The 12,415-nt window shown below is 53.2% G+C and overlaps 6 protein-coding genes across 6 annotated transcripts; 3 read left to right on the top strand and 3 right to left on the bottom strand.

Annotated features, from left to right (window-relative positions):
• Nucleotides 1-202: 202 nt before the first annotated feature.
• Nucleotides 203-1,892, top strand: CKM354_000194800 (uncharacterized protein; the record flags this gene model as incomplete). The annotated part of the gene is made up of 2 exons (XM_044797084.1): nucleotides 203-275; nucleotides 337-1,892. 2 exons carry the CDS (start codon nucleotides 203-205, stop codon nucleotides 1,890-1,892), a joined length of 1,629 nt encoding a protein of 542 aa, XP_044653019.1.
• Nucleotides 1,893-2,476: 584 nt separating this feature from the next.
• Nucleotides 2,477-4,500, top strand: CKM354_000194700 (uncharacterized protein; the record flags this gene model as incomplete). Its single annotated transcript, XM_044797083.1, has 4 exons — nucleotides 2,477-2,576; nucleotides 2,633-2,874; nucleotides 2,932-3,750; nucleotides 3,820-4,500. The coding sequence occupies 4 exons, from the start codon at nucleotides 2,477-2,479 to the stop codon at nucleotides 4,498-4,500; spliced, it is 1,842 nt and encodes a 613-aa protein (XP_044653018.1).
• A 103-nt stretch (nucleotides 4,501-4,603) lies between these two features.
• CKM354_000194600 (uncharacterized protein) lies at nucleotides 4,604-5,949 on the bottom strand (the record flags this gene model as incomplete). The annotated part of the gene is made up of 4 exons (XM_044797082.1): nucleotides 4,604-4,809; nucleotides 4,862-5,594; nucleotides 5,640-5,713; nucleotides 5,769-5,949. 4 exons carry the CDS (start codon nucleotides 5,947-5,949, stop codon nucleotides 4,604-4,606), a joined length of 1,194 nt encoding a protein of 397 aa, XP_044653017.1.
• Nucleotides 5,950-6,900: 951 nt separating this feature from the next.
• CKM354_000194500 (uncharacterized protein) lies at nucleotides 6,901-7,653 on the bottom strand (the record flags this gene model as incomplete). The annotated part of the gene is made up of 1 exon (XM_044797081.1): nucleotides 6,901-7,653. The coding sequence occupies one exon, from the start codon at nucleotides 7,651-7,653 to the stop codon at nucleotides 6,901-6,903; it is 753 nt and encodes a 250-aa protein (XP_044653016.1).
• Nucleotides 7,654-8,679: 1,026 nt separating this feature from the next.
• On the top strand, nucleotides 8,680-10,367 carry CKM354_000194400 (uncharacterized protein; the record flags this gene model as incomplete). The annotated part of the gene is made up of 2 exons (XM_044797080.1): nucleotides 8,680-9,867; nucleotides 9,915-10,367. The coding sequence occupies 2 exons, from the start codon at nucleotides 8,680-8,682 to the stop codon at nucleotides 10,365-10,367; spliced, it is 1,641 nt and encodes a 546-aa protein (XP_044653015.1).
• A 328-nt stretch (nucleotides 10,368-10,695) lies between these two features.
• Nucleotides 10,696-12,215, bottom strand: CKM354_000194300 (TFIIH/NER complex subunit TFB2; the record flags this gene model as incomplete). Its single annotated transcript, XM_044797079.1, has 2 exons — nucleotides 10,696-11,499; nucleotides 11,556-12,215. 2 exons carry the CDS (start codon nucleotides 12,213-12,215, stop codon nucleotides 10,696-10,698), a joined length of 1,464 nt encoding a protein of 487 aa, XP_044653014.1.
• Between the last annotated feature and the right edge of the window lie 200 nt (nucleotides 12,216-12,415).

The raw sequence follows: 12,415 nt of genomic DNA, 5'->3' as shown, positions 1-12,415 counted from the left end.
AGTCAGTCGTTACGCGACATGGGTGTTGGTGCTCCTGCCAAGAAACATCGTCCGGCTGCTTCCGCTTCCGCTTGCGCAGAGCAAAGTCGCGTCGTTGGTCGGAGCCGCGTCTTCGCATCGCACCCGCGAGAACACCAGCCCAGCTCCCGCTCTTCGCCCTTCCACCTCCTGCCCAGCGCTCCTGCCCATTCACACCGGCGCTATGCCGTTCAAGAAGGGCGGCGGCCACCATAAGGGCCGCAAATCAAGCACGCGCATCAGTCTCCCTGCCACAAGTATGCGACATCTTCAATGCCATGCAAGGGCATCCCAATGCTGACCTACTCATCGCAATAGGGACCCCAACACCCCGAGTGGACGACGACAACGAAGACGAAGAAATGGCCGACCAGAACGAAATTCAGTATGATGCGCCCGAGCCTGATGCCGACGAGGATGACGCCGAAGATGCTGCCACTCCTGCCGCAGACGAGGATGATGATGACGACGATGACGATGCGCCGCGAATCACTACAATTCCGCGACGGAGAGCGAAAGCCGCGCGGCGAGCATCACGGAGAGGCGGCGACGACAATACCCCCGAACCGGGCGACGATGGCAGCGATGTGGGCACTCCGCAAAGGAGGCGGCGCGGACGACCGACAACAGGCAGCTCAAGAAGAACAGGGGGATTTCGTGGGCGGCGAAAAGGTCAAAAAGACGAAGGCCCAAAGACCATCATGGACAAAAATGGCACGGTACTGGAAGTGATTGACGATGAGGCGCAAGTCGACTGGGATCCCGAAGGAGAAGAGAAGGTTGATGCGCTGGGCTTTCTCAAAGGAGGCAGGGAGTACCGCGTTCGTACCTTCACAATCATGGGCAAAGGCGAAAGACAATACATGTTGAGCACAGAGCCCGCGAGATGTTGTGGCTTCCGCGACAGCTACCTTTTCTTCACGAAGCATCCGAAGCTGTACAAGGTTGTGATTGGCGAGGACGAAAAGAGGGATCTCATCGAGCGCACGATCCTGCCGAGCAGCTACAAAGGTCGCACGATAGGAGTCGTTGCGGCGCGATCGGTATTCCGAGAGTTTGGCGCAAGGATCATCGTGGGCGGAAAGAGAGTTATCGATGACTATCGCGTTGCAGATGCCCGAGCGGAAGGTGCAGTGGAAGGCGAGCTTGCGGATCCCGACGACTATGTTCCGGACAAGCGTGAAGAGTACAATCGCAATCGATACGTCGCTTGGTTTGGCGCCAGCGATGTGTACAAGCAGGGAGGCTCAACTGTGCCGAACAAACAAGGGCCGATTGGAAAGCGCCGGAACAACATTACACGAGACAACTGGCAGTTCATGCATGCACGAGACGCAAGTCGCTTCAACTCAACGCTTACCGCACACCGCGCCCTGAACCAGCATGGCGTATACGACTTCAACACGAACGCGATGTTCTACCCGAAGATCATGCAGCCCACGCATGCAAAGTGGGAGTACATACCGCCTGGTGCAGATGAACCTCAAATTAAAGCGCTCACGAATGGTTTCACAAATGGACATGCGAATGGTGATTCGAGCTCCGCAGAACACGATAAGGAGAGTACGATATTTACGCCTGTGCCTGCTGTGATATCGCGGAACTTCAAAGTCATAGATACAGTATACTCGGCACCCCCCATATCTCATGCTGGGTATCCCGGCCCTGACGGCCATGTGGAGGATCCGACGTCCGGACCGAACGGTCTGTCGAGTGTACCGCAGGAGCTCCTAGACGAGTTGCCGCCTGAGTGCAGAGCAGCGTTCGAGGAAGCACGCGCAAAGGAGATCGGCTGGAAGAAGCAGTGGGGTACCGAGACCGACAGTGCTCATCGCGGGCATCTAAAGATCGGCTTTAATGGGTATCCTGTTTGATGTTATCAGGGCGTTAGGCGAATGAGGCGTTTTGCGAGTATCTGTGGCGAGGAGGTAAGAGCCACTTGGACTGGGTCTGATGTCCTGCGAAAGGCTGTGACTACTTTTCTGGGTTCGCTTTTATTTTGAGTTTGCGCCATGCGCGCCGAAGAACATGTTTGGGGTTGTAGGAGATGCAAGTAACAGACTTAGAGAGGACATCAGATCTAAGTAGAGGTGGGAATGAGAAGAACTCGAAACGCCGCCGCTTCACGATGAAGTGAGCGCAGCCCGTAGCCGGAATTTTCTCTCCTTCTGTCGATTCAGCAGCACCACCTCGCACCAACACGTTCTTATCCATCATGACGAGTGCAGCAGCTTCTGTCGGTGGCACTGAGATGAGCGGGCGGCGAATTCATTGTCAAAGAGAGGACAAAGCCGTTTTCGGCTAAGACTTATTGGCTGCACATTCCAACGCAACCGCTTAGACAACGATCCCTTTTAGGCCACTTGCGCTGTGGCGACGACACGCAGCGACGATCGAATTGGACTGAACACAATCTTACAGGTGTCGCAAAGGTGCGACAAGCGCCGATACAAGCAATATGTCTTCAGGACTGGACTTGGGCGATCTCGGCGGGCTGAATATTACATTCTGTCCAACGCCGTTCGTTGCTGAATCAGATTTTCCCAATACAGGTGGTTGTAAGTGCTCGAGGAGATACACTGGCGGTTGCATTGCGACTGACTGTGACATGCAGATCTTGGAGGACGGTATTGTGGGAAACTGTCTCCTACATTATCATGTTGTTTGCCATGTCCTCTGGAAAATTTGGTCTACACGGACAACTTCCTGCACTTGATGGATGCTTCGCATTGGCTCAATATCCCGAGTTTGGCGTTGCAATGCCTCCTTCTCATCACTTTCCTCGTCTTGCCGGCGGATGTTGGACATCGGAATTATCTTGGTGTTGGGCTGTGCATATCGATCATTATGGTTCAGGTGCGTTGGAAATCAACACATCCATTTTCGAAGAGATGCTGATCTCAAGGTAAACAGCTCGGCTTCCTCATTCCATTAGGCACTAAACCCGACATGTGTCACGACACCATTACACCGAACGATATGCGCTCTTCGATGTCTTGCGCATGGACCGGTGCGTTCCTTGTCACAGGAGCCATGGCTTGCGCTGTCTGGGTTATGTTGCGATCACTCTGGACACATCTGCGCATTTGCTGGGACTTCCAACACCAGAAGACATTCTTCTGGGTTGCTCAAGCTGCAGGCTGGGGTTTGCCACTCTTATTCCTCACCTTGACCCTCCCGATCACAGGCGTCAGTTACCGACTCGGACCAAGTTGCGTGCCGAATCAGAAGAACTCTTTCCTGACCTGGTTCGGCTGGCTGATCGCTTTCGGATGTATCGCTGCTTTGCTCACGACGAGTACTACAATCTTCTGCCTCTGGGTGTATCTGAAAGATCTTGGAAAACACAGTCGAAGCGGAAAAGGACATTCGACGACCGAACAGAGCCGTACTGGCGATGAAAGCGTTGCACCGAACATGGAATCCGGATGGGAGAGTCGCAACAGCACAAGGAGACTCGCCTGGACACGCGTTAAGAAAGTTCTGCTGATGCAGTGGAGAAGCATGCTGCTTTCTACACTCGTCATCGTCATGGTCATGTACTACGGCACCGTCTTCGTCAAGCAAACCAACACAAGTCTCGACGCAGAGAGCCCGGCGAAAAGAGAAGGATTGACAAACTGGGCCATCTGCATGGTCTTGAACTCTGGTGACAAGAGCAAATGCGATGCTTTATCGAAGATCTTAGGGCTCGACGAGGACGCTGTGATCGCAGCTTGGTTCATCGCAGGGGTAAGTTTGAATATGTGATCAGCACAATCCTAGATCATTTTTGCAAGCGCTGACAAATTGACAAAACAGCTCGTGGGAACTTTCACTTTCCTCCTCATGTTCCGCCGGTCGATGATCGGAGGCTGGTGGTTCCTGATCCGGCATCCACGCTCATGGGGTCGCACAGAGAGTGTTGGACATGAAGACTTCTTCATTATTGATCCGAAATCTCAGACCAAGACGACTCTGACTGCAGACGGAACTAAACGCATGTCATTTGGCAAACAACTCCAGTCAGAGAAAGAATTCGCCAATATCGACGCTATCGACGAAGAAGACGCCGAGAATGAATCTCTCAATGAGATCGAGCCTTTCCCACATTCGTCGAACCGACAGCCTGCGCACGGTGTAGCATCAATGCTATCTCCCGTCTCACCCATCTCACCCGCTCTAGCAAACTCATATCCGCGGCATGTAATGCATAGCGGGAACGCGACTCCTGTGTCTGGCATTTTACCAGATATTACGGAAACACCAAGAGGCCATGTGACAGATAGTAAGACGGACAGTGCAATTCTGGGTGGACCACAGGCTCGTTGGTCAGATAGTACGACTTCTGAGGTGGAATATGAAGCTGGGGATGTCAGTAGGAGACATGAGACGACCAATTTGTTCGATGTGAGGCATGGAGAGGAGGATCATGATGGGCAAATTGGCGATTCGAGTGCTGCTGTGAGGAAGAGGAATGCGAAGTTGGATAATATGTTTTAGGTTTTTTCGTATCACTTTCAATTTAATGTTGATAGCAGAATGTCGTGGATGCCATCTTAGGTGGCATCACGCTCGAATTTGCCAGTCTGTGCGCTCCCTTTTGTCATGATGCATGATATATTTGAACAGGTAGTCGTAGCTTCGTCGTCGTGCTCGTATCTTTGTCGAATGTGACAGATAATTCGATTGCGTGTCTTCTGCTCAACAGAGGTGTCCAGAAATCCGGGGTGAAACTCGGATCGATGCTGATGGTGAAGGGTGTCGATGCGCTGGCGGTGGTGATCTCTTTGAAATGCTGACGAGAATCATCTAGAATATGCTATTAGCCAATTTACAATGTCTGTTCTGGTTGCTGTCTTACCATCACTATCCGACGAATCGTGTACTTCCCACTCAGCAAAGACATTCTCATAGGTTTGAATTTCATCTCTCCGATCTCGAACAATAGGACGATTGAAGTGGTTACTTTCCAAGACGTGCAAGGCTCGCGGCGCAGGTCTTTGCATCACGAATGTTGTCGTTTTGAGTTGCGCTTTGACGCAGTAAGATCTCGGAAGCTGCCATATAGCGTCTTCCACATCGGTGGACTGATTTCGTACGAGCATGAAGAGCAAGTCGATCTTTGTATGCGCCTGATTTTGTCCGGGATATATTGTCAACGGTGCAGGTTCTTGACCGATGACACCGATTTGGGTAGTGCCTGATGCCCTTCGAACCATTTTCGTCGTCCGAAGCACGTATTCTCCTGGATAGTCTTCCGTCGGGATAGGCGGAGGCGGCGACTGCATGGCTGGAATATATTCGAAAGGCTTTGATGCTGCAGCGATACGGTCTCCTTTCCGGAACGCTGATGCGACGATTTTGTAAGTGATCTTGTAATGCACTGCAGGGTCGGTAGAAAAGTTCTCTGACCAACGCCTCTTCACCTGCTTGGAGTTGATAGAAGGCGGCATGCCTTGTGCAGAGGATCCACGTGCATACTCATTCCTCGCACCTGTATCGGGCTCCCATCTGGCTAAGGTGAAGTCGAAAGGTATCTCGATTTTCGACTTTCCATCTTCCAATTGGCCGTCGAACAGAACAGATGATACGAACTAAGAAAGTCAGTCAAGATCATGGAGCACGCCGCGTCCACTTACTGCATATTCTTGGGTATCTGTATTCGACTGTATGGAACCATTGACATCATTGGCAATCCTCGTTTCGATTACGCCTAGAACACATATCATGGTCAGTTCAAGGCTCATCGCGCCGCTCATGACACTTACCTTTGACAATCACTCTGTAACGAAGTCCATTCTGAGGTTTCTTGGAAATAAAGCATGCTCGGCCGACGATAGGCTGACTGCCTGTGAAGATCTGTGTATCTGACTGTTGCCACGAGTCGCTCGACGTAGCATTCAGTTCAACGCGGGCTTCTACTGAACGCGATGGGAGCCAACGAGGCATCGAGGCTGATGATTCTCTTACTGTGTGTAAATGAGCAAAATTGGCTACTTCGCAAGTTGACACATTTTCGTCGCGTGGCAGGATCGGCGCGACCATAATAAGACGGTTCCATCGTCCACGCAGCCGCACGTCGATGACCCAGTCATCTGGTTCACTGTGGTACAAACCCATCATACACCTCATCAGACGTAGTGCGATGAAGTGATTTGTGAACATGAAAGCACGGAGGACACGGAAGCACTGGCCTCCACTTCACTATGGCGTTCTCGGCCGTTGTTAAAACCCTTGCGCAGGCTCCATAGGTGATTCGGTCGCGGAGGAACCGCCTAGGCTTGGTGGAAACGGAGGAACGTTCGTTGTCTTACAAAGCGGAGCTGAAAAGACGTCCCGTCAGCAGAGGGCCTCAGCTTGGCAGGTGATCCTCGGCATGAGGATTAGTGATTGTGACGAGTCAATGTGTTTTGTGGGAGTCCACGTCGGCGAATCCGGCGCAATCGCCGACAGTCAGTATATAAGGGCTGACGATGGAGTTGAATGTGAGATGTCACTTTGGACCTGTCACGAGACTTGGGTCAGCCTGGGTCAGAACGTCAGGTCGCCGTTCCACTTTCACTTCCAGGCACGCTGACGGAATGAATGTTCGCTGCATTTTCTCCGAGGACCGCGGTATCGTGCGTTTTGGCACTTTGCTGACCAGAATCGCGTTCCGCCTTCGACTTCGGCGTTGTTGTCGAACACAGGTGCTCGTTCTCGAAGCCAGCTGGTTTCTTGGCTCGGGGCTTAAATAAGCATGTTTGTATGCGCAATGCTGAACCGAGGGACAACCGTTAGTGTGAAGAGCTCATCGACCAATGCAATTTCGACAGATGTAAGTGTCATTCATACGACGAATACAACCTATACCATGACCGAGTTTGGACAGTGCCATCTGTATGTCTAAGTAAGTGCACTTCAGGTATCCTTCTCGAACCATTCGCGGCAAGCTTCATGCAATTCCTTGACTCCTGCACAAGATGCTATCAGGCGATCGTAGAGAGCTTGATTAATACGGCTCATCGCCTCAGCCATGGCGGCAATGATGAAGTCGCCATAGCAGACCTGACTGCCCAAGATGAATGGACCTTGGTCTTTCTTGTTTTCCTTCAAGAACTTTTCCATTGCATCGAATCCTGGCTGTGCTGCTTGCCAAGCACCCTCACCACCTTTGGCAGCCTCGAACTCCTCGATGGTACAGTCAAAAGCAGCTTCTCGCTTTGCGCGCCAATACGGTGCGACATCGTCGAGTAAGACTTCGAGCATGATGAGCGGGTAGAATACACCAAGTAGCGGACGAGCTACCTGCCCAAGTATCGGTCCTGCCTGTTCATGCAGACCATTCTCCAGATGCAACGAGGGCTCCGGGCGGCTCTTCTCGAGAACGGGTGCGATCCGTGCAGAGTCCATGACAGCGGTTCCGTCGGGAAGATGAATTGCCGGGACAGTGTAACGAGACTGAGGACCTGCTGGTCCCATTGGTGGATTCGGAGGAATGCCAATCGACGACAACGTAGGTTCGATGTCTGGATGCTTGAGAAATGTTGTATTGTATGGAATGCCTTTATAGTTGAGCACAAGACGGGTCTTCCAAACATTGGGCGACCAACATGTGGGCGGGTCGGTCTTCTTCGTCGGAAGGTCATACAGAGTGATCTGGGATGCTGCCATGTTGGGCTTTACTAAGTGCTGGCGATAGGAATATTCTTGCGGATGCCGGCCTGGAGGAAGTTGTGTAACATGAGTGCCCGTTTCCCCAGCTGCAAGAGGATCTGGCCTGCCCCACCTCGAAAGCTTGAAGGATTTAGACCTCTTGGAAGTTAGCTCATTCGTCCGTGTTCCAGGCCCAGGCCACGTGCATAGGCGTCAAAATCGACTCCATGGTCGGCTTCTAAAGACGTCAAGCGGGAGACTCGACATTGTGTCTTGTGCTTCCAGTAGTGGTGACTGATCTTGGTTCTGTGAATGAAATCTGGGTCTGGCACAGAACTGTGGTGATGGTCAAGTGAATGTATGTATGTCGCGAGCAGTAGAAACGTTCACCAATTGCTGCGATATGACGACGACAGGAAACCTCCCGGAAAGCAAATGGAAACCACGATCAACACGGCGTGCTGTGCCCGTGAACTTGAGAATTGCCTCGCTCCTCGTGTCTCTGCATATACGCGGTGAGTTCAAGGCACCGTGTCTTGCGAAGCGAGATGGTGATATAACCAAAGTCGTGGCGAGACAGCAACCTCGATTGTCGTTGTCGAGGATTTCCATTTTGCTATCGGCAATCAGGACAAGAAGCTCATATCGCGTTCGTAAAGGCAGTCGAAAACGTAGAGCAATGCTGTGGCTTATCCCGGAGACTCGAGCTGATCGCGTGAAGACGAACGCCGTGAGAGTAGTGTTGGCGCCGGTTGAGACTTTCACTGTGTGTCCCATACGGTACGAGGCCACTTGAGCACAGCCGTCTCCCCTTCCCTTGGTCGGCTCCCTCATTCACCGTACTCGCCAGTACCGGTCTTCGCACGTGCATTTAAGCAATGCTGCATAAGTTTGGTGCATCTGCACGCGCAGAAGGCAGTTTCGCCCAAAGCACGAGCACCTGCCAACGGTAAGTCTCTCCTGCGCATCATGCCCCACTACCATCGCCATCTTGTCTCTTTCTCGCGCGCCCGCCCGCAGCACGACGTGGCAACACGACTAAAGATGCCTTCGCGCAAGAGTCACCCCACCGAGACTCACCAGGAGCCTCGAAGGAGCTCATTGCGGCGGCTGTCGTCCATCGCCTCCCTTCACACGCTGAATCCCTTCAACCGCCGGCGCAGCAACAACATCGAGAACTCGCCGTCGACAACCACCAGCAATGTCTCCTTATCCAGCATTTGGGCTAACGCCTCCGACCGGCAGAAAGACATGAATACGTCGGACATCTCCAGCGAGAGCGACAAGTTCGACCAGGTGCCGCCTCTTCCTGCCCTTTCCTTGCGCAAGAGCAGCTACATCTGTCTGCCAGATGATCCTATCGGTGGAATGCCGAGGAGCAGAACCTTCAGCAATCTTCCCTTGCCGACTCGAGCGAAGAAGTCGACCAGCAAGCTCCAGCAGTCCAAGTCGCACGCTCGCCTGCCATCGTGCACAAGCAGCAATTTGCCGCCATCGCGACTCCCGACGCCGACCTTCTCGACCCGCAAGCACTCTACCACTCGGCTTGTCAACGCGAGCAGCAACACGTGGACAGGTAGCAGGAAGCTGATGAGATCCGACACGGAGCCGCTCTTCCCGCAGGCGCTGCAGCGCGAGACGAGCGTGCCTCGCTTGACTGCGTTCAAGGAGAACATTTCTTTGAGCCCCATCAAACCGCTCACTCCGTACGACGATGACTTGTTCGGCTCTCCTTCGCGGAACTACAGCAGTAGACAGGGCTGGTCTGAAGATGGTGATGAGGGCTTGCCACTTTACGCAGAGCGCTCGTCGGGCTTGACATACCAGAAAATTGCCGAGCCGCGCGGCGTGACTACTCGACGACTTTCGCAAAAGTTCGAGAGCAGCCCAGCATACCGTGGGCTGACGGAAAGGGCACCAACTCCAGGCAAACCAGTGCAGAGATGGAATTCGCAGCCCGTGCTAACCAACGCAACCAATTTCCGCAGCTCTTACGGCTCCGAGATCAAGCAGACCCGTTTGATGTCTGCTCGCCAGGCGCCGACACCGCCTCCTGCAAAGTCGCCCTCGACCGAGCTTCTGCTCAATACCGGACGCGCTAGAGCCTTGAGCAACTCGTCGAGTCATCACCTCCGCATTGCCTCTTCCCAGACTGCGGGTGTTGTCGAAAGTCGCCCGCAAAAGGCCATCAGTAGGGCCAGGGCAGACTCTACCAAGGCCAAGCCTGGAGCTGTGAGTAGTCCAGCCTCAGCAATAAAGTACAAGCTGACCGTGTTCAGATCACATCTGCTCAGCCTTTGACATACTGGACGGGTCGGTTTTCTTCCCTGAACGACCGCTATCGCAATGAAGAACTCTCGGCGACCGACTTGTCTTCCCCTTCCATTCTCAAATTTGAGACAGACAAGATGCATACGACAGAAGCCGGTTACCGCCGTATGCGTAAAGCAATTCAACATCTGTACTCCCTCTGCGCCACCCCTGAAGCTGAGCAGTCTTTCTTCGTCTGGCAGAAAGCTGTAGCTGGGGCTCTTGCCATTCCCGAGCTAGCTCGATCGGTGCCCGTGCCGGAGTCGAGGACTTGCGCATTCGAGATGAGCTTGAAGAGCGACGAAAGCTTTACTCCGCCAAGCGAAGCCAGAAAGATGAACTTCATGGATCGACTGCTAGGTCGCAGACAGAAAATGGGGATGGACCGCCCCTCGATAGCGCCGGCAGTCGGCGGACTCTGAAATTCGACTTGCTGAGGTGGAATGATTGCTACAATCTGGCTTGCTGTGAACGCGTTTTCAATGTTAAAGCTCACGAGGAGGAAGGACGTTAATGCGTGCGAAATGCTGCTGAACCGATATTTCGCAGATTGAAAGCAGATCACGATGTTGGTACAATTTTTCATACTCACGAAAACATTGATGCATTGTGCCAAATGCTCCTTCTCAGACTCCAATTTACCCACCTGTATGCCAATCTTTGAGGCAGAGCGTGTCATGCCCATCGAACCAAATGCTCCAAAAGCGCCTCGCTATGCATTACCTCGTATTGAACTCATGACAGCCCACTTCACGATCTGCTCGCAGCGGCAGCTTCTTTCGCCTCTCTTTTCCTCGCGGCCTGACTCTTGAAGTACGTGCTCATCTGCTCCATTCTGGTCACAAAGAACGACTTCTTATGCGGAAACTCCTTGACCAGGATGCCCAAAGCTTCTGCGTACTGCACTGCTTTCATATAGTCGTCATCTGTGCCGACTTCCCGAATCAAGAAACCCTTAGTGCTCTTCATTCTTTCGCCTTCGATCTGCCATAGACGGATTTGATCTACCACTGTGGGTGGAAGGATAGGAGCTGAGTGCATAGCTGCCTGGCGACGCAGGATCGGATGCGCATGGGTTTGTAGGTAGGAGATGATCTGGTCGCTGGTGATGCCGCTCGCGATGGCGGTCTGGATCGAAGGTTTGGTGATTTTGGCTGTGACGAGGTTTGGGTAGCGGGTGTGGAGGTTGGCGAAGAGGGAGAGAATGGAGATCGGTAAGGGCGAGGAGGTGTAGGCGTAGAGTCTATAGTTGGTTTCGAGGATGATGTAACCTTTCTCGGAAGCGGAAGATGCAGGTTCGTTGGGGTCGGAGGTCGTTGTCGTGAAACTGTTGTTCGGCAGTGCTGGCGCATCAGACGTGAGTGTTGTAGCCAAGCGTGTTGGATAGTATCGATCGGAGTTGGGGGAACGTCGATAGACTAGACCAAAGTCTGTGAGGTCCTCCAGCATTTGGAGTTGAGTCGGGGTCAGATTCGATGTCGAATAGCTGATGCCCAGCTCCAGAGAGCCGAGCGTGAAGAGGAAAGACAGGACATCTACGGAGTCCATGTGAAGCTGTGGCAACTGTGTCAGTTTGTTCTCATCTCACCGATGATCGTATCGAGACCTACATCAGCTGAGACCTCCAAATATACAATCAGCAGTGACCAGATTTGGGCATTGACGTCTTGCAGCAGGAATGTAAAGCCATCCTGCGTGATAGCCCTACTTCGTCCCTTGACGACGACGAATCTGCCTTTTTCAAGCAGCGTTCGCGTGCCCGTCGAGATCTCGATCCCAGCACCCAGCCCTGCAGATGCACTTCCAACCACGTAGTAAAGAATGGCCTCCCATTGCTTCCGAGCGAAAGTGTCCAGGTACTCGGCGGTCACGGGCGTCTTGTCTGGTTCTGAACAAGGCACACCAAAACTATTGTGCTTGCCGCCACCTGTCAGAGCCATGCGCAGACTCTTGCCAAACGCAGGACTGAGGCGAAACGCCTGCCGGCCATTGTGCTGCTCCTCGTACAGAATCTTCAGTCGTTGCAATATGCTGAGCGCACGTTCCTTGACTTGTGTGCTTTGGTGGTCCGGCTTGACCCATGCGTCCAGATCTGATGCTGCAAACGGATGTGGGAGGTAGAGCATGGCCATGACAATCGTCTTCGCCAGGTGCGGCAGCATGCGGCGGAAGACGGCCAAGGCAGTCGACGGCTGTTGATACAGCTTAGTGAAGGTCGTTCCGGGCAGCTGCTCAAGGTACTCGAGCGCCCGCTGCGCCGAGGACGACATCTTGCGAGAGACGTCGATGCCGCTGGCGAGCGGTGCGGGAGTTGGAGGTGCGTGCCATCGTTGATGCACGAGGGAAAGTTGCCTATGACACTCGATTCGCGAAGCCGCAGCGCTGGGACGTGCCGCCGTCCGTGCGTCGGACTACGCGTTCCATTTCACCCGACTTCTTCTTCTTCTTCTTCCTTCCAACACGATGCTGG

This window comes from Cercospora kikuchii (genome assembly GCF_019650295.1).
Source record: "Cercospora kikuchii DNA, contig_00001, whole genome shotgun sequence".
Lineage (NCBI taxonomy): Eukaryota > Fungi > Ascomycota > Dothideomycetes > Mycosphaerellales > Mycosphaerellaceae > Cercospora > Cercospora kikuchii.
The sequence above is the reverse complement of the archived record's forward strand: the minus strand, read 5'-3'. Positions and strand labels throughout refer to the sequence as shown.